We start from the raw sequence: 17457 nt of genomic DNA on the forward strand, positions 1-17457 counted from the left end.
GGTCACCTGCTGCCACTCTTTAGGAGAAGATGTTTCTCCTGGAATGGCCTCCAGGGCCCAAATCTCAGCAGGCCTTTCTCTCTATATTTATTTAATCCTTTCAATAACCCTGTGAGGTAGGTTAGGGGAAAAAAAGCCCCAAAGAAGTTTTCTTTTTCTTCTTTCTAAGTCAACACTGCCCCAAGCCCTGGCCCCACCTGCATGCTGTGGCTGTGTGTGACAAGGCGCCTTTTGTTAATATCTGGGGCATTCGGGGGGGTGGCTTCCTGCCAAACTGCCTTTTAATTTATCAGACTCTCAGGTCTCAGGTGTTCAGGTTCTTATTGCTTCACTTTTTAGGTCAGCAGTTGCTGTGAGAGAAGCCAAGTGTGTGACCAATGCCACCTGGTGAGGCTGCGCCCAGGTGCCGAGGTCCCCACATGCAGCGCCACTGCAGTCCCAGGTGTCTCGCTCGGGCCATTTTGAGAGTCATCTCCAAGCGTCTTGGACAGGTTACCATATCTGATCCTGAAACAGGTAAGTTACCTGTATGGACACTGTCAAAATGATTTCACCCCTCCCTGCGCGTTACCAGCAAGCTGTTTGAATAAGGCAAGAAATGCTGTGAACCTTTTGCTTCTTTTTCTCACTTATTTTCTTATTTATTTCAGCTTGCTATATTTTTGGAGCCCTGTAAGCTGCTTTTAATCCTTTCTGGAATCATAAGTGTCAACCAGGAAGTGCAGGGCGAGAACTAGGGGTGAAGTAATGGGGCCTGAGACACACAGGTGGAACCAGAATAGGTGAGGCAGATCCAGGCCTGAACCCTGGCTGCTGACTGGCTGGGGGAGCGCCTCGGCAGGGCCCCCCCCATACCCCTCAGAGACCCCACAGCAGCAAGGCACTTCGCAGAAGTTTTGGTGGCTGCAGGTGAGGGTGGAGCAGAAGTAGAATGACAGAGGAGATAAGACAGGTAACTATTAGGATGGTGAGCTTTTGTGACCATGTGATACACACCTTTCAGGATGTCTAGAAACACCGGGGCTATGCGCTGCAGGGAGAAGCCAGGTGTGCTGGCAGCAGCTCAGACCACGGCAAACTGAGCACTAGAAGTCAACACGGCCTCACTCTGTTTCCCCTGAGAGCCCCGAGTTCCCTGCTCTTCTCCTTCCTTTCCCCATGGATTCGTCAGGTCAGCCTCCCTGAAGGAGAAGAGCCACAGACGGAAGGTGAGGTGAGTAGCCAGAGACCAAAGAGAAGAACATTTATCAGTGGCCCGCCCCGTGCCAGGAAAGACATCCTTTGAGGTAGGTCTGCTTATTCCCACACTCCAGGTGAGGACACAGAGGCACAGGAAGTTGTTTACTTGGCCAAGGTCACACAGCCAGTGGCAAAGCCAGGATGTAAACTAAGTTCTGTCTCGTCCCCCTTTTACATGCTGTAGAGAAATAATCCACTCTCTGGGGCCTGTTTAGCGGTAGGTGTTGATGAAGCCAACACAAGACACCAGGAGGTCACTACATTTCTGCGAAACCCTCACTGTCAATGTCTGGTCTCCTCTAGCCTGCTGCCGGCTGCTGTCACTGCTGTGGAAGTGGTGACATTCCCTCCGTGTTGTGGAGGCCTACACTGGTGAGACCTCGTGAGTGCCTGGCAAATCCTCACTCTCTGAGACCACTCCTTGCATCCCCTACCCCTGGCTCCAGCTAACTGCACTTAAGCTGAGCTGTTATAAAGCTTGCCAAAATAACATCGCCATCCCAGGTAATAAAATGACTGCACTGGGGGTATCAGCTAAGGAGTTAAATCTAAACCCTCAATTTAAGCTTGTCACATCAGTCGATCTTACTCAGGACATGTGTCTCAGGCTCCTGGGTCTAAGTCTAGCTTAGGGGTGGGGGAGGAGGAAAATGCCCAGGAAGCTCAGCTTCCCCCGACCACAGCACGTTGCAGGGGTTGGCAGCTCGATGGGGCCTTGCCAGGTTCAGAGGCATTGCTGGCAGTCCTGGGAATAACTGATGAAACGTTGACCTGAGACCGAGCACTCGAGAAGAACTTCCTGCACACCGGCCCCAGGGGAGTCTCAGGAAATGTCAGGAACTGGGAGAGGAACGCGCGCTTCTGGGTGCTAAGGCACATTTGGGGCAGAACCAGAGAGAGACCAAAAGAGAACCTAGAAGCTGGCAGTCAGTGATTGATTATCTTTCTGTCATTTTTTCAATTCTGAAAAATGGCAATAGTAAATTCTACAAGCCAGAACACGCCACTCGCCCAGAACATCTTTTCCGAGTTGCCCTGGGGAGTGTGGCGTGGCCGGTGCTGCAGGAGTGAAGGACTCATGGTCCTTAGGTCACCGCTCTGAGGACAGAGCAGAAGCTCAGCCCTCCCAGCTGCGCTTCTCGCTGTGCGCTTCCTGGGAGGCCTCGGCGGCAGATTGTCACTGGGCAGGTGTAGCCACGTCTGCACGTATCAGCTCCTCCAGCCTTCTTGACTTTGTAACAAGCATCGCCGACAGACCACAGGAAAGTATTCCTTCCAGAGTTCCTGAATGCCAGGCGTGTGCATTCAACTGCCTACTGAACTCCTCCACTCAAATATCTAGCGGACATCACAGAGTTAACATGCCCCGAACGGAACCCCAAAACTCCCCCTTCCACCTTGACTGGCCTTCAGTTTTCCCCATCTGGGTCAATGCCAGCACCATCCTTCCAGGTCCTCAGGCCAAAAAGCTTGGAATTCAAACCTAAATCCAGTTCAGGAAAAGCCTGTCTTCGAGGTATATGCAGAACCCAATCGCCTTTACCACCTTCGAACATAAGCCAGAGCTCTCTCTCCTGGGTTATTATAATAGCTTCCTAAATGGTCTCCTCCCTTCCACCCTCCCCCCTCCTCAGGCTATTCTCATGCAGAAGCAACTGTCTTCTTTTTAAAAATAAGTCAGGTCATATCACACTCTGCTTAAAAAAAAAAAAAGGAAAAAACCCCTCCAAAGTCTTCCCATCTCACTCAAAGTACTTACAACGGCGCACAGCGAAGCCTTCCACAACCCGGTGCACGTGCTCACCCGCACACCTGCCCTCTCTGAGCTCCTTCCCTGCTCTTCCCTGTCTTGCCCGCCGGCTGCATGCACCCTGGCCTCTTCTTCTTCCTTGAATTCCCCTGTTTCTGCCTCAGGCCCTTTGCTTTGGCTGTTTCCTCTGCCAGTGTTCTTCCCTACTTCCTCCAAATATCATTATATTTCTCTGTCATAGCTTTAAAACAGGTTCAAATTCATCATTTAAAAATACATCAGATTCTCCGATCCTTCCCCCATCGAGAGGTGGGGTGCAACCCTAGACTCAGCGACTCAATTCTAAGAAACAGAATACAGCAGAGTTGTGGTGTGGGACTTCAGAGACTACGTCATAGAAGGCACTGCCACACCTTCCTCATTTGTTCTCTCTTGGATCACTCTGGGGGAAGCCAGCTGCCCTGTCCTGAGGACAGTCAGGCGGTTCTGTGGGTAGGTCCACATGGCAAGACGCGGAGGCCTCCTGCCCACAGCTGTGGGTGCGAGCCGCCTCGGAGCCACCTGGGCAGGCCTGCAGAGGAGGCAGCCCTAAGCCAACTGCTTGACAGAGACACCCTGAGCTGGAGCCACCCAGCTAAGCGGCTTCCAGATACTTGACCCTCGGGAACTGAGAGAGAGAATAAATCTCAGTTGTTTTAAGTGTCTAAATTTAGAGGTAATTTGTTATGTCATCTTAGTTTATGAATATGGTTGCTTCCTCATTCCCTTCAAGTTTTGCTGCAATGTCACCTTCGGGGACACGCCCTCCTGAACTGCCCTATTGAAACTGAAGTCTCCCCAGCCCTCCCCAGTTTCCTTCTGCGGCTTCTGACTCTCCATTGCACTTGGTGCTTTCTAATACTCTGTATAATTTACATGTGTCTTTTATTATCTTTCTCCTCATTAAAATATAAGTTCCATGTCAGCAAAAGATGTTCTATTTTGTTTATTGGCATATGGTCAACACTCAAATATTTGCTGACTGTATACGTGAATGCTTGCCTTGGCTTAATCCTCTGAATTTGCTTCCTGAAGTCAAGGTTCATCCATTTTTTAAAGCTTGTTCTGATGCTGCTTTTCTAAGGATTTTGTCTGGGCTTGTCTTTTCTCACTACTACACCGGCCGGAAAAGGCTATTTGGTTTTAGAGAGTGACAGGACCATCCGGTCTCTTTCCTAAGAGCAGGTCTGCTACCAAGACCAGCTCCTTGAAGGCTGGTGGGTATGTCTTTCATACTTGACCCATGACTGGTTTCCATGGAGTTTAATTTAGTCAGACGGGCTCCAAAAGACACAAACAATCCAAGCAGCAGATATTCCAAGTGGAAGCTAATCTGATTGTCCTTGGTGCCAGTACATTCAAGCCTGTCATGTGTGGCCAGCCTGCAGTCATGTGGCACCAGAGGGGCAGCTGTATCAACAGGGCCCTTGCAGGTCCACACACAACACGACTAGAGACTGAGTTCTAAATAAGGGAGAAGGTAAGAATGAGCAGGGAGGAGACACGAAGTCTCTTGTACAAGGAGTTGTTAGCTGGCCTGAGCAGAGAGGGCAAACTCTATAGTCCAGCCCTGCTGTCTTAGGCCGGTGCCACCGCTGTTGTGCAACCGCCGCTGCGGGCTGTCTGCTTGTGCGTGAGGTGTGCTTTGAGGCCCTTCCAGAAGGTGTATGCCTGACACTTTGATCGGCATTATCTGCAGCCTGGACACAGATTGCTGCAATATCCCTGGGATGCAGTGTCTGTATGGTTATAATGATCTAAAAGGCATGTAATAAAAAAGCCATTTTTGAGTTTGTGGCTTTGTGTATCCTCTGGGTGACAGGTGTACCCAGGAAGAACAATGAAGAGTCAGTATATCTGATTCACATTAACCAGCTGTGGACTAACTTTCTCTCTTTGGGCTTCACTTTCCTCAACTAAAAAACAGCTGTTTTTAGCTCCCCTACTGCCTTCTGGCTCCAGCGTTCTGAGACCTGGAGCCACACAGCAAAGAGCCTTGGGCTGCAGGTAAGGAGAGGAACATGGAGCCTCACAAGACCATGGGGTCACCAGGTTAGGGTTCTTCATCACAGTCATAACCAATGTCCTTTATTTAGTACGGGGAGGAGTTTGCAGCAGCCAGGGCCTGCTAAGTGTGAAAAAGACCACATTTGGCCACTGGGCAAGTGTCCCCAACAAATTCCAACGCTGGAACTTGTCCAGTATGCTTCCCTTGGTGAAGCCACATCTCACCACGCAGGCATCCAGCCCTCAGAGCCCAGCTAAGGGCTTCCCTTCCCTCTTTGCTTTTCTCCGACCACTTCTTTGGGAGCCTTCTTCTCACTTCCTGTAGTTAGCTAAAACTCTTATCATCTTTGCCCTCAGTGAGAACTATTGGGAACAACTTGCTATATTAAGGTATGCTATGTGTTTGTACTTTAACGAGGTTAATTAATGCAAGTGGCGTTAACTTCACCAGGTTCCAGGCAAAGTGGATAGGAAGCTGAGGAAAAGTGGCGGGGATGGGGAAGTCCCCAAGGCTCCTGGAGCTTGGGCTGAGCCCTTTACTCATCTCCACAAGCCCTGACTTCTGGTGTGCAAAGTGGCACAGCTGAGTCCTGTCACGTGTCACCGGGTAGGTTACAAATAGCATGGGGATTAGCAAACCCATCCTGAACCTTCTGGTTCAAGGGCAGGGAAAGCTACCAGTTTAATTCCAGCAGATCATTAGCGACTCAGAACTGGGAAGGGGGTTCTAAGGCCAAGGAGGGGTGCGAGCACCCCTCCGAGTGAGGCAGGGAGGGCTGGCCCGGAATGGAGACAGCCAGGGTCCTGCTTCAGCCTAGGAGCTAGGATCGCTCGGACGTGGAGAACCCTCGTCTCCTTCTAATGGCGCACAAGTTTCTGTAACCTGGTATCTATCTCTACAACTTCTTCATCGGGGAACTCTCGGCGGAGGACTTGCTCCAGTGACCCCAAGTCAAAGTCTGTGGAACGGCAGCAGGAACACAGGGCTACTGGATGGACCCTTCCCAGGCCGCGGGGCGGCCGAGAGAGCGGCGGCGGGAACGCGGGGGCCCCACGCTGCCGCCACGCTGGTAGTGCAAAGCCCATTCCCTTTCTCAAGCCCCCTCCCCGGAACCCTGGAACCTAGCCTCGGCCGGCGCAGCGCGCAGTTCGGACAGCCAGGAGACCCTCGACTCGCCGCCGATTCCCCTAGGGCTGAGGACCTGGGGGGCGGTGCGGGTGCTCATGTACACCCGGGTTCTTCGCGCGCACAGCCACGGGCTCGGAAGCGGCCGGGTCCTCCAGACCTGGGCGGCGAAGCCGCACCTCACTCTCCACTGCCAGGCCGGGCGCGCTTCCGTCCCCGAAGGGCAGCACCCGGTGACGGCCAGCTCCCGCCAGTCGGCCCTGCCCTGCCCGCCATCCCCACCGCCGCGCCCTCCCGGCGCCGCCTCCTCCTGTAAATACAGTGGCGGCCCGCCCTCCGCAGGTGGGAGCCTGCGGTGGGGTTCTGCGATCAGCCGGCTGCCCGCGGCCGGCGCTGCACCGCTGAGCGCCTACCCCGAAACCCACGCCAGGCTCCCGGGAAGCGCCCCGGCGCGGCCAGCACGCTCGCTAGACGAAGCCACAGGTAAGCGACTCCGGACCCTGAGCCTCACCGGGTCCCGGGGACCTGCGCTCGCTGGCCGCGGGGCTGGCGCCGCGTTGTTACGCCCGAGGCTTGTTGCCAGGAGCGGCTCCAGCGCCGAGGACCGTGCGCTGACCTGTGCCCGAGGGAGGCGCGTGCCCAGCCGCTCGGGGCTGCTGCGCCGGATCTCCCTAAAACCCACGGGGCTATTTCCCGTGAGAGACGTTTGCCTTTTTGCCTGGATCCCCGACCGCACCAGAGCTTTGGAAGTTCTTAGGTGCTGCTGAATTGGAAATGCCCTTAGGGAAAGGGATAGGGTGTTAGGGAGGCGAGTTTGGCTTCAGCGAAATGAAGTGTAGGTTGGCATTTGCAAAAGGTTAAATTTTCTATTAGTGTAGGTGTCCGTGTGTCTGTGTGAGTTCATGTATGGAGAGAATCGACAGACGGACTGACCCACACGTTACTTTGCTTCAGGGACTAACACGTCTGCGCTTACTCCACTAGGCCACGGGAAGAAGCCAAAATCCAGTTTGGGGCTTCTGTTTTCTTTACTGGTATTTGGGAATTTGCCTTGAGATGCTTGAAGCCTTGCGACTCACTTCAAAACGGAAGGTGCCGGGAACACAATGAATCCCTGATAGACCTTTGTAGCAGAGAATCGCCCTTATCCCAGAGCCAGCAAAAGGGATAACATGATTCAGAAATTTTAAAAAATATTGGTACAATACTTTAAATCTTTGTCTCAGCTTCACTGCATCTTCATAAATATAGTTTGTCCAAGTTTAAAAATAAAATCTGATTTCCCTCCTACACTTCCTTTTTTCTTCAACTTCCTTTTGATTCTATCATACTTTTTCCTGGAAAAGTACTTCCTCATCTAAGACAGGCTGTTTGCTTTCCTTACCCAAACTGACCTGGCTTGGCCCCGATTTGGGTTTGTCCAGATGGCCTTGGCCTCCGTCTTGAGCTCCTTCATGTGACCATGGATGCAAACGGCATAAGATATTTTAAAGGTTCTCTTTCCTTGAGCAATGAAGACAGTCTTCACGCTGGGAGAGTCTTCTTGAACGCCCCGACTTGAAGGGTCCTGGTAAAATACCCGCCTGTTAGAGTAGAGTGAACCGGGTAACGGAATACCGAAGTCAGTGTGTGTGCACCAGACCACTCTGAAACAGCTGCTCTGGGTTTATTTAAGCTGTGGTACCCGTGAGGAACAGGGCTTGGGTGATCTTGTGGAAGGTGCTTTCTCACTTGATTTCACTTGTGCTCTTCTTTCAAAGTCAAGTTCTATTGCCGTTTAGTGCTTTGTAACTGGTGATTTTATCAGCTGTTTGTTTTTAACAGCCTCGGCCTCTTTGTGGAAGTGGGTGGCACCAAGGAGGGGGCAAGTGAGAGGCTGCCTGGCCACCTGGGAGACAAGGCTCCGCCTCACCGGCTCTGCCACCCTCCCTGGGTCATCCCGGGCCGCCCCCCGCCAAGCCAGGCCATCAGATTCCAGGCCAAGGAAGCCCCTGAGTGAGAACTCAAGAATCACATTTTGACAGAAGTAACTTAATAACCACTAAGCCCACTGGGTTCCCCAACTGCCTTCCCATTCAATTGAAACTTGGCTCTCCCGTCGATGTAGCCTTAGAATAAAGCACGGAATGGAAAGTTGCTGCGGGTCTGAAACAGGAAATGGAAAGTTAGTTACTGAACAAAAATTTACTGACATGGAAATGCTCAGAGCAGCTGTGATGAAATGTGGAACGTCTGTAAATCAAAAATAATCCTTGTGGTTGTTCCCTCACTCACCATTGTTGTTTTTCTTTTTTTGCCTGAGAGTGTGAGTTTGTAAGACTTAGAACAGGAAAAGCCACATCCGGTTACTTGTGTTCTATGTTTTTTTACTATTTACTAAAAATAAAAAAAATTAGCCTGGCTGGTGTGGCTTAGTGCATTGCTGACCTGCAAACCAAAGGGTTGCCAGTTCGATTCCTAGTCAGGGAACATTCCTTGGTTGTGGGCCAGGTCCCTGGTGGGAGGGTGCACAGGAGGCAACCACACATTGATGTTTCTCTCCTTCTCTTTCTCCCTCCCTTCCCCTCTAAAAATAAATAAATAGAATCTTTTTAAAAATTAAAAAATTAATTACAGTAGACATTCAATATTCCATTAGTTTAAGATGTACAACATAGTGATTAGACAGTTATGTAACTTACAAAGTGATCACCCCAGTAAGTCTAGTAACCCCTGACACCATACATAATTATGACAGTATTATTGACTATATTCTTTATGCCATAATTTACAGCCCCATAAAGAGTTTTGATTTTGTTTTTTAGATATACTCTTAGGTACATGGTAACCGCATTTCCTCTTCTTGAATATCTTCATAAAATTAAGTATTCAGGAGTTTCTGAATGCCAGTCCTTCTGACTCATGAGCCAATTCATTGCTCTGCAGTGTGTCCATTGGACAGAGTTTTACTTTCTATGATTTCATCCTGGTGTGACTTCTGACGGCCAGCAAGAGGACAGGGTGGGTCAGGAACACCTGTGCCCACTTTAACTTGGAGTTTGGTTATGTTTGCAGAGCTGTGGACACCACTGGAGGGAAAGGAACACACCCCACCCCTCCCTGGGGCAGGGGCCTCTCCTGGCCATGTCTCCTGCAGCTGCTGAACCAGGTGGGGCCCAGCAAGACAGGCATGTCAGCATGCTCATTTTCTTCCTTTTCGTCTTTGGTGCCATCCTGCTGTTTGTGGGAGTCCTGCTCTCCATCTTCGGGTTCCAGGCATGCCAATACAAACCCCTCCCGGACTGCAGCATGGTGCTGAAGGTCGTCGGGCCTGCGTGTGCTGTGGTCGGGCTTGCGGCTGTGATCCTGGCCCGCTCACGGGCACTACGTCAGTTCCGCGAGGGGCGCCTTCGAGGCCACCAGGCGGACCCTGACCAAGCCTTCATCTGCGGAGAGAGCCGCCAGTTTGCCCAGTGCCTCATCTTTGGATTTCTCTTTTTGACTAGTGGCATGCTCATCAGCATACTGGGCATCTGGGTCCCTGGCTGTGGCCCAGACTGGGAGCAGGAGACGCTGAATGACACAGACACTGCCAACGAGGAGCCCCAGATCTGTGGGTTCCTGTCCCTGCAGATCCTGGGGCCCTTGATTGTGCTCATGGGATTGTGTTTCTTCGTGGTGGCCCACGTTAAGAGGAGAAACAACTTGGGTGAGGACCAGCATGCCTCCGAGAGTGAAGACAGACAGACCCAGAGCACAGAGCCTGTCCAGGTCACCGTAGGTGGGTGGTTGTCATTCCTGAGTTTGCTCACGTTACAGTGGCTGTCGCATCCAGGCTTCTCTGGGCTGCTCTTGGGTCTGGCCTAGATTCACTGTCTCTGTCTGTGTCTCTCTCTTTCACTCACACACACACACACACACACACACAGTGCTTCTGCAAAGGTAAGCCCGAGAGGAGTCCTTGTACACATCATTTTGTCCCAGCAATTCGTTATTATTTAGCAAAAGCTTTTGGACTCTAAGTGGTGACTTTGAGGTAACAAAGCAAATCAAGAGGAAAGTGAGAAGAACCTCAGAGACGATCTGTGAGTCCTCTGTCACCTTAGGGGCCTGCCAAGCGATCCTCTTTCCCCCACTGTTCTCACACTGAAACCTGCGGCACTTTGCCTTGGCGGGCACGTGAGTTCTCATCCCCAGCTGTTGCTGGCTGACTGCCTTGGGTAAGTCCTTAACCTCTCGTGGCCTTAGTTTACATGTCTATAAAATGAGCTTTGCCCTTCTAAGATTCCTTCCAGCACTAACTTCCGGGTCCTCTATGTTCTGAGGGGCCTTCTGTTTTCTTCATTGTTCTTTACTTTCTGTAACTTCAGGATTAGAGCAATGTTTGGAAGCAGAGGCATAAATGGAAACAAAGTATGACAACACCTGTCACTTCTTTCCCCCACGGAATGCCTAGAAATTCCTTTTAGGTCCCCTGGGTCCGGCTGAATAGACGGATTATCCCAGAGTCAACTCCCCAAAACACCACCAGTAGCGCTGGCCTCAGCTTCACACAATCAGGGGGAAAACCCATCACTTCTCATCTTTGCAAGTTACTTTTTCCCCCAGTCTCCCACTCTTGAAAGGATGAAGCTCTGAAGCCACAGCCTTGACATCTAAAAGGCCAGGCAAAGAGAATCCCAGAGCGGAAAGCTTGGAGGGAACAGAGAAGGAGGGTGTGAGTGAGATGATCCTCCTGTAGTGGCTGCGGCCAGAGCCAGCAGGGCTCACAGAGTGCAGGCGGGCGCTTCCCTGGGCTGCGGGCCCTGGGGCTGGGACTCGGGGAGAAAGGGCAGGTGGACTCAGACAGCCCTTGCGCCAAGCCTGGGTTGGTACTCCCAGCTTGCTTCTTTGTGCATTTATGTACGTCAGGGGACAGTACAGGTATTAGTTATGTCTTAATGTTAGCTAACACATACATAACGTTTATTCTTGTGCCAAACACCCATCTAAGTGCAGTTAGCATGTGCTCTTCAAGGGCCTATTGTGTGAAATTCCTTCACACCTACAACAACCCACTGAGGCAGGTACTCTTAGTATCTCCAAGTTAGAGAGGAATAAACTCTTAACCCTGAGGCCCAGGGTCACCAAATAACCTGCCTAAGGTCACACAGTAGCCAGCGGCAGAGCCAGGACCCAAACCCAGGTGAGTTGGCCCTTGCACAGCACCCTCCCCAGCGCACTGAGCTGTGTTTCTGTGTCTGCTCTTCCCACCTTCCCCAGGTGTCCTGGGTAGTTGTCACATGACAAAAGGGCTCACCCAGTAGAGACCATTCCAAGCCCTTCCAGGGAGCAAAGTGGGGCCCAGATGAAGGCACTGGTGGTGTGCGCAGTCTTCTCTTCATTGAGAGCATTTTGAGGTGTGCCCTTTGGACTTGCTATCAGGAGAGCTTCTGGGTGCCTCCATCCTGGTGGCTGGAATGGGAGGGGGTGTCAGGGTGCAGGGCTGCTGGCGCTGGGGCCGGGAGACTCCTGGGCAGTTAGGTCTGATGTCGGCACTGCACTGCATAGTTTAAAGTCTTTGCCACTTAACCCTTTAAGTCCCATCAAGCCTGTGAAAATCTGACACCCTAGCTCCTTGTTTTTTCTCCTTTGATATTATGGGATAAGGGTTAAAGTTTTATAAATCATTTGTGACTTTTGGCACAATTGATAAAGTCCTGGACATTGTCTCTCAAAGGTCAGTTCTGCCTTACGAGGGAAGTTGGGGGACTAAGAGGCAGCTCTTGGACCTAAGTCCCAGAATTCAGCTGTTCCCAGGGCGGAAGTCTCTCTGGTCACCCAGTAGATGCACCAGTGATGTCCGCATTGTGGACACACTCAGCGCTGGACCCTGGGTACGCAGGCAGGTGTAGGAGATAGTCCTCCCTCAGGGGTCTGTGCTGTGAAGGCACAGAGAACCTCCAGTCCTTCAGGCCTGGGGAAGGGGAAACCTCGGGGGGCGATGGGACATCTTTGCTGGTGAAAGCAGATTGCAAGGTGAGGGAGGGCTGGGAAAGGACTGTGCAGGAAGGACAAGCCCCAGAGATAACAGGTGACTTTGAACATTTCCTTGTTTGTGTTTGATAGGCCACTGGCCTGCCTTAGAGGCTTATGCCCCGGTCCTGTGTTCTCCAGTATGTAATTAAAAGTGAGCACTTAACCTTGCTTCCTCTGACCTACCCAGACCTTCTGAAAAAAATGAGAAGACAACCATCATGTTTTATCACATCTGGGTTAGCAAGGAAAGCTCGAACAACTAGGAGTGATGGAGGTAGTGGGTTTTCTGAAGGGCTAAGGTACCTCCTGGGAAGTGCTTCGGGCACCGAGGTGGAGAGTGGAACCACTGGCCATGGCTGCCAGTTGGGAATCTCTCTTCAGACATTCAGATCAGTGCCCCTTGCTGGGCAGTGAGAAGAAGGCACCTCTGAGGGTGCAGAGCAGCTGACAGAGTTTGCTCTGGGCCCAACTCTGTTTCAGCGGCTGCACAGGAATCCAATCCTCCTACCTGTCCTCTGAGGCAGGTGCAGTTTACAGATGTGGCAGCTGAGGTCTAGAGGGGTTAAAGAACTTGGTCAGGGCCGTGCTGGCTTGGTAACTGGCAAATGGAACCCTGGGAGCTTTACGGAGTCCTGTCCCTGCCTAGGCAAGCATCAGATCTGCCACCTGCTGCCCCTGCAAACCCAGCTCCTTCCCTGCAAACCCAGCTCCTTCCCCAGAGAAGTGCTCTCTCCTCCTTCATGTTTCCTGTGCTGTCATGTGGTGCCGCCGACTCCCAAAGGCTGTCTTCAGACCTCTATGTAGTGGTGCTTGCCTCAGGGCTAGAATGTTCTGGGCAACTCACCTGGTGCATTTTGTATTGGAATTGGAACACAGATTAGCGCTTGCATCTGGTCCCGAGTATGTCCTCCCCAAAACACAGCTGTGTGTGCTGGGAATGCTAAAAACAAGATGTTTGAGTTTAACTTTGTTTTGTGAGGCTTGGGTGAATTGCCGGTAGATAAAAGACTACAAGAGCATAAACCACAGCTGTGGAATACCAGCGCTAGGCTGCAGGGTAGCTGGTTGTCATTTGTTCAGAGGTGAAACTGCATGTGAGAGACAAGACACTTTATCCAACAGCCAACCTTCGATGAATGAAAATTGTAAGTTAAAAACGAGAAAAGCTTTAAAGCTGTGGACAGGGCAAGCGAGGCACATTGTTAGGAAATGCTTCATTGAAGCGCTGTCACTCAGACTTGCGATGAAGCACAGGTCAACTGTTTTTAAAAAATTGTGTTAAAACACATGTAACATAAAATTCACCACCCCGACCCCTCCTTAAGAGTGCGGTGGCGTTACGTGCATTCACAATGCTGTGCGTCCGTCACCCCTCAAGACCATCAGAAGTTTCCCATCAGCCCTCGCAGGGACTTGGCACCCAGGAGACACCAGCACCGTCCCCCTTGCTCCCAGCCCCTGGGAACTTCTCCCTCCATCTCTGTAAGTCTGATCAGCCCTCTTTTTAATTCTGGAGTTGGCACAGGTGTTTTGACCATTTCTATTGATGGGCCAAATACGTAATTAATTTATTTTGCTCTTGCTAATTTGTTTGCATTTATTACTCATGGATCTTCAACAAAATATTGTGTTTCTTTAGGTGATGCCGTGATAATATTCCCGCCCCCTCCACCACCTTACTTTCCTGAGTCTTCAGCTGCTGCAGCACCTCGAAGTCCTGGGGCTAACAGTTCGCTTCCAAATGAAAGTCCGCCTTCCTATTACAGTATTTTTAACCATGGGTAAGACTTTCCATTTGAAGTTCATGGGTAACATTTTAATCTTTTTTAGGTCTGTATTTAGGCCAAATCAGCTTTAAGGCTGTTGGACAGGAGTAAACATCAGAGTGTGAATATCTTTTTTTGCTGACATTATGAAAGATTTGTTCCCTTAATATTAACAGTGCCTTTCAGGGGACTTTGGGCAGCATGTAGGTTACAGATTATAAAAGTGGTTGTGCTCGACTCACGCGAAGCCTTCTCCAGGCATTTTACTGTGTGTTCCTAGCGGGGGCGACCCTCAAAATGTTCAGCAACCCATCAGCCACACTGAGCACTGAGCAAGGGCTTGGAGGCCCCCCACTTGCTGCTTTAGATTGTGGGGAGGTGCAGGGCCCCCGGGGACCTCTAACAGAGGCACCCGAGTGACTGGCTAAAGTCACCTGCACCTGCCCTGACCCAGCTGCCCGTTCCCCTCAATAATAAGTTGTTCCCGGGGCCTCAGATCCTTCTCAGATTGATTGAAGGGAAATGTAAGATCCACAGGCCCACCCCACAAATTAGGGGGTGTATCAGGGATCCGATGCAATAGCGGACATCTAAGTGCCTTTTCTTTGAGGCAGAGGGACACAGCTGTAGGTTCTGGAGTCAGCCCAGGGGGCTGCGAGCAGCAGTTAGTTAGCCCAGTTCACAATGGGCAAAGGTCGGAGGGGGCTGAGTCCAAGGACAGGCCTGAGGTAACAGGAGCCTAGAACCATGGTGTGTGGGAAGGAACCCGGAATGGACAGGACAGTGAGGAAGAGCAGAGGTCAAGGGTGAGTGACAGGGATAGTGGATGCTGCTGCCTGAGGAGGAGGTGGGACTGAGCTCCGTGCAGGTGGGGAGAAGATGGGGAGGTGCTTGTGATGGAGGAGTAGTGAGATGTGGCTTCTCCAGGTAGACTGGAGGGTACTTTCAAGGCACTGGGTCTTGACCAAGAGATGGAACTGGGGAGAGGTTGCTGAAACCAGGGGCTCATGGAGTTATGACCTGCAGAGGGCCCACAGGAGCAGGTGTGACAGGAAGGAGTTCCTGAAGTTCCAGGGAGGAGCAGGGCTGGCGAAGGCTCTGGCACCCTCTCGAATGAGAAACCAGGATGCAGGCAGTGAAGGAAGGATTGCTGGGAGATTTCACAGGGCAGGTGAGCGGATGAGCAGGACTCGGTGACAGGCAACTTTCTAGGCACTGAGACTTGTGCCTTTTTGCATGGAGTAAGAAGCAGGGCCTGAGGGGCGCAGTGAGCATGCTGCGGGTGGTGCTGCCTTGGCTGGCCACCCACCTTCTCAGGTGCGTGTTCTTGTGCTTCAGACAGGGTGGTGAGCTGGCGATCCTGCCAGTGATGGATGTGGGAACTGCCCTGCATGGAAGAAGGAGAGGTTAGGTTCTGGACATTTGTAGGATTCTGTTAGTGACTTTTTCTGCTCTTTTCTCCAATGATGAACTTTTCCAAGCCCTAAAAGAAACATCTATTAACCTTAGTAAATAAAACAAAAACTACTCCTACTATTGCTTTGATAATTTATGTGGGCCAGAGACTGGCTTCTCTCGCATGACCTCATGTAATTCTCCTAGTCTCAGGAGGTGTGCACTGCTCTCCGCATTTTACAGGAGAGGGGCTGCGGCTTAGAGATCACGCCGCTAGAAGGCAGCAGCACGTAAACTCAGATGCAGGTGGGTGGGCCTGTGGCTGACCCCCACCCAGTCAATGAAGCACACCTTCCTGCTTTCTCCTAGTTTGTGGCCTAATGATGTAATTGTCCATTTGCATAAGGTCGTCTGCCTTTTGCTAGCTGCCTTAGGGGACAAAGTAGCAGAGAACAGTGACTTGTGTGTGTGCGTGTGTGTGCGCATGTGCTCTTTGGACGGCCCCTCTACATTTGTGCTCCCTGTCTTTTCAGTGACAAAGGAAATGACTACAGGAGGGAGACTGTCTTAATGTTACAATCGGCTCTAAGGAAAGTAAGGGACAAGGAACTGAAACATCTATAAATAGTAGAATGTGGAAAAAATTGCTCCTTAGGTCCTTGCATGTTTGAAAAGAACCTTCTCCTTAAGGTGTGTTACTCTTTCCCTCTCCTCCCTTTCCCGTCCTCTCTCCCTTTCCTGCAGGACCCCGGCTCCTGAGGACCAAGGCACTGCCTCTGCGAGGGAGCACGTGCCCATATACACTATTTCTGGGGCTCCTCCATCCTCTGAGAGTATACACACTCCGCAGCTCTTGTCTGAATCGCCTCCCAGATACGAAGAAAAAGAAACTGCTACAGCCACAGCCTTGTCTCCCACTCCTCCACCGCCCCCACCATGAACTATGGACTCCAGTTCAGTTTTATATAGAACCGATCACTATTTTATTTAATTTGTTTTTTTAATAAAAAATACAATTGCATTGGCTGTGTTCTGATTTCCTGGTGTGGCATCAACACCCGTGACAAGCGCCCACCTGTGTGCGAGGGCCAGGGTGGAAAGTTGAGGTGGGGGGTGTGTGGCATCCTGAGCTAAGGCCGGGGTGAGGCGCTCTGGGGCTTCAGAGCATCCCTGCAGCAGGAGGAGAAGAGCAGGTGTTCAGTAATTAGCACTCTGCCCTGCCCTAGAGGTGGACAAAAAAAGGTTCTCTCTCGTAATTTCTTATGGGCAAGGCCCCCAGTTCAAGTTCTTCTAGGTAGTTAAAGGGGGAGAGGGGCAGACTTTTCTCTTGTAGGGTATTAGTTGCCTTTAGCTCAAAATAATCTGCATACCACAGGAGCACATCTTGGCTTGGGGTCACTTGTTCAAATCCCAACACAGGTTAGGGTGTTAGGACTTCAGATGCCAGGGGAGGAAAAGGGCCCCCTGGCTGGGTGGAGGCTTAAGCTCCTTCTCTCACTCAGACCTACGACTCCAGGCAGTCAGTGGGATCATTCCTATCAGAGGAAGGAAAAAAAAAAAGGTTGGGACAAGCTAATGAACTTATTCAAGGTCACATGCATCTAAATGGAGAGGCAGGGTTTTGAACCCCTCTCCATCGTTTCCAAAAGCTAGGTGGGCATTTCAGGATGCTGTGCTGTCAAAGGCAGCTAGATGTGGTCATTAATGTTTAGTTGGGTCCCTTCTGCTTCCAGTGTTAATCACTTCTGGATTGCTTTCCTAATTTCTTTGTTATTTCTTCTTCCCCTTCTTTCCTTTTCTCTTTCTCTCCTTTCTCCTCTTTCTCTCTCTCTCTCTCTTTTTGCAAGAAGGTATTTAGGGTACTTAAGTAATTTACACTGGGGCAGTTACCATTGTATTGGCCCCTCCCCCCAAGCCTCCCTGTAGGAAGGGATCCTTTTAGAGAAGTTTCCCGGGACACTTTGCTCACCAGTTTCCCCTGAGAGGTCCGGGAAGGATGTGGCTCTTCGTGTGACAACAGAGGGGCACTGAACGAACTGGACCACTGACCTTCATTCTCATAAGGCTACTGCTGAACAAAACCTTTTGTTTAGTTGCGTCCAGTAATAAATATTTCATTCTAGATATAAACCTTAAGG

At 51.0% G+C, this 17457-nt stretch overlaps 1 protein-coding gene across 6 annotated transcripts; it reads left to right on the top strand.

The window, feature by feature from the left end:
* The first annotated feature begins 399 nt into the window (after nt 1-399).
* TMEM171 (transmembrane protein 171) lies at nt 400-16339 on the top strand. Of its 6 annotated transcripts, none has more exons than XM_036020399.1 (5): nt 400-411; nt 8133-8187; nt 9216-9921; nt 13798-13939; nt 16061-16339. In XM_036020399.1, exons 3-5 carry the CDS (start codon nt 9285-9287, stop codon nt 16257-16259), a joined length of 978 nt encoding a protein of 325 aa, XP_035876292.1. In that variant the 5' UTR covers nt 400-411; nt 8133-8187; nt 9216-9284; the 3' UTR covers nt 16260-16339. The 6 variants fall into 6 exon arrangements, with proteins under 6 accessions (XP_035876292.1, XP_035876294.1, XP_035876291.1 ...); XM_036020401.1 differs by lacking the exons at nt 400-411; nt 16061-16339 and adding exons at nt 6169-6644; nt 15853-16049 and having other exon boundaries at nt 7986-8187; XM_036020398.1 differs by lacking the exon at nt 400-411 and adding an exon at nt 6170-6644 and having other exon boundaries at nt 7986-8187.
* The last annotated feature ends 1118 nt before the right edge of the window (nt 16340-17457 follow it).

This window comes from Phyllostomus discolor, chromosome 3 (genome assembly GCF_004126475.2).
Source record: "Phyllostomus discolor isolate MPI-MPIP mPhyDis1 chromosome 3, mPhyDis1.pri.v3, whole genome shotgun sequence".
Lineage (NCBI taxonomy): Eukaryota > Metazoa > Chordata > Mammalia > Chiroptera > Phyllostomidae > Phyllostomus > Phyllostomus discolor.

What these genes read in the sequence shown, in the direction of transcription:
- TMEM171 (XM_036020399.1), top strand. Translation starts at nt 9,285, where the DNA reads ATGTCTCCTGCAGCTGCTGAACCAGGTGGGGCCCAGCAAGACAGGCAT. An exon ending in GCCTGTCCAGGTCACCGTAG is followed by an intron (nt 9,922 to 13,797) that starts GTGGGTGGTTGT and finishes GTGTTTCTTTAG; the next exon opens with GTGATGCCGTGATAATATTC. An exon ending in TACAGTATTTTTAACCATGG is followed by an intron (nt 13,940 to 16,060) that starts GTAAGACTTTCC and finishes CTCCCTTTCCTG; the next exon opens with CAGGACCCCGGCTCCTGAGG.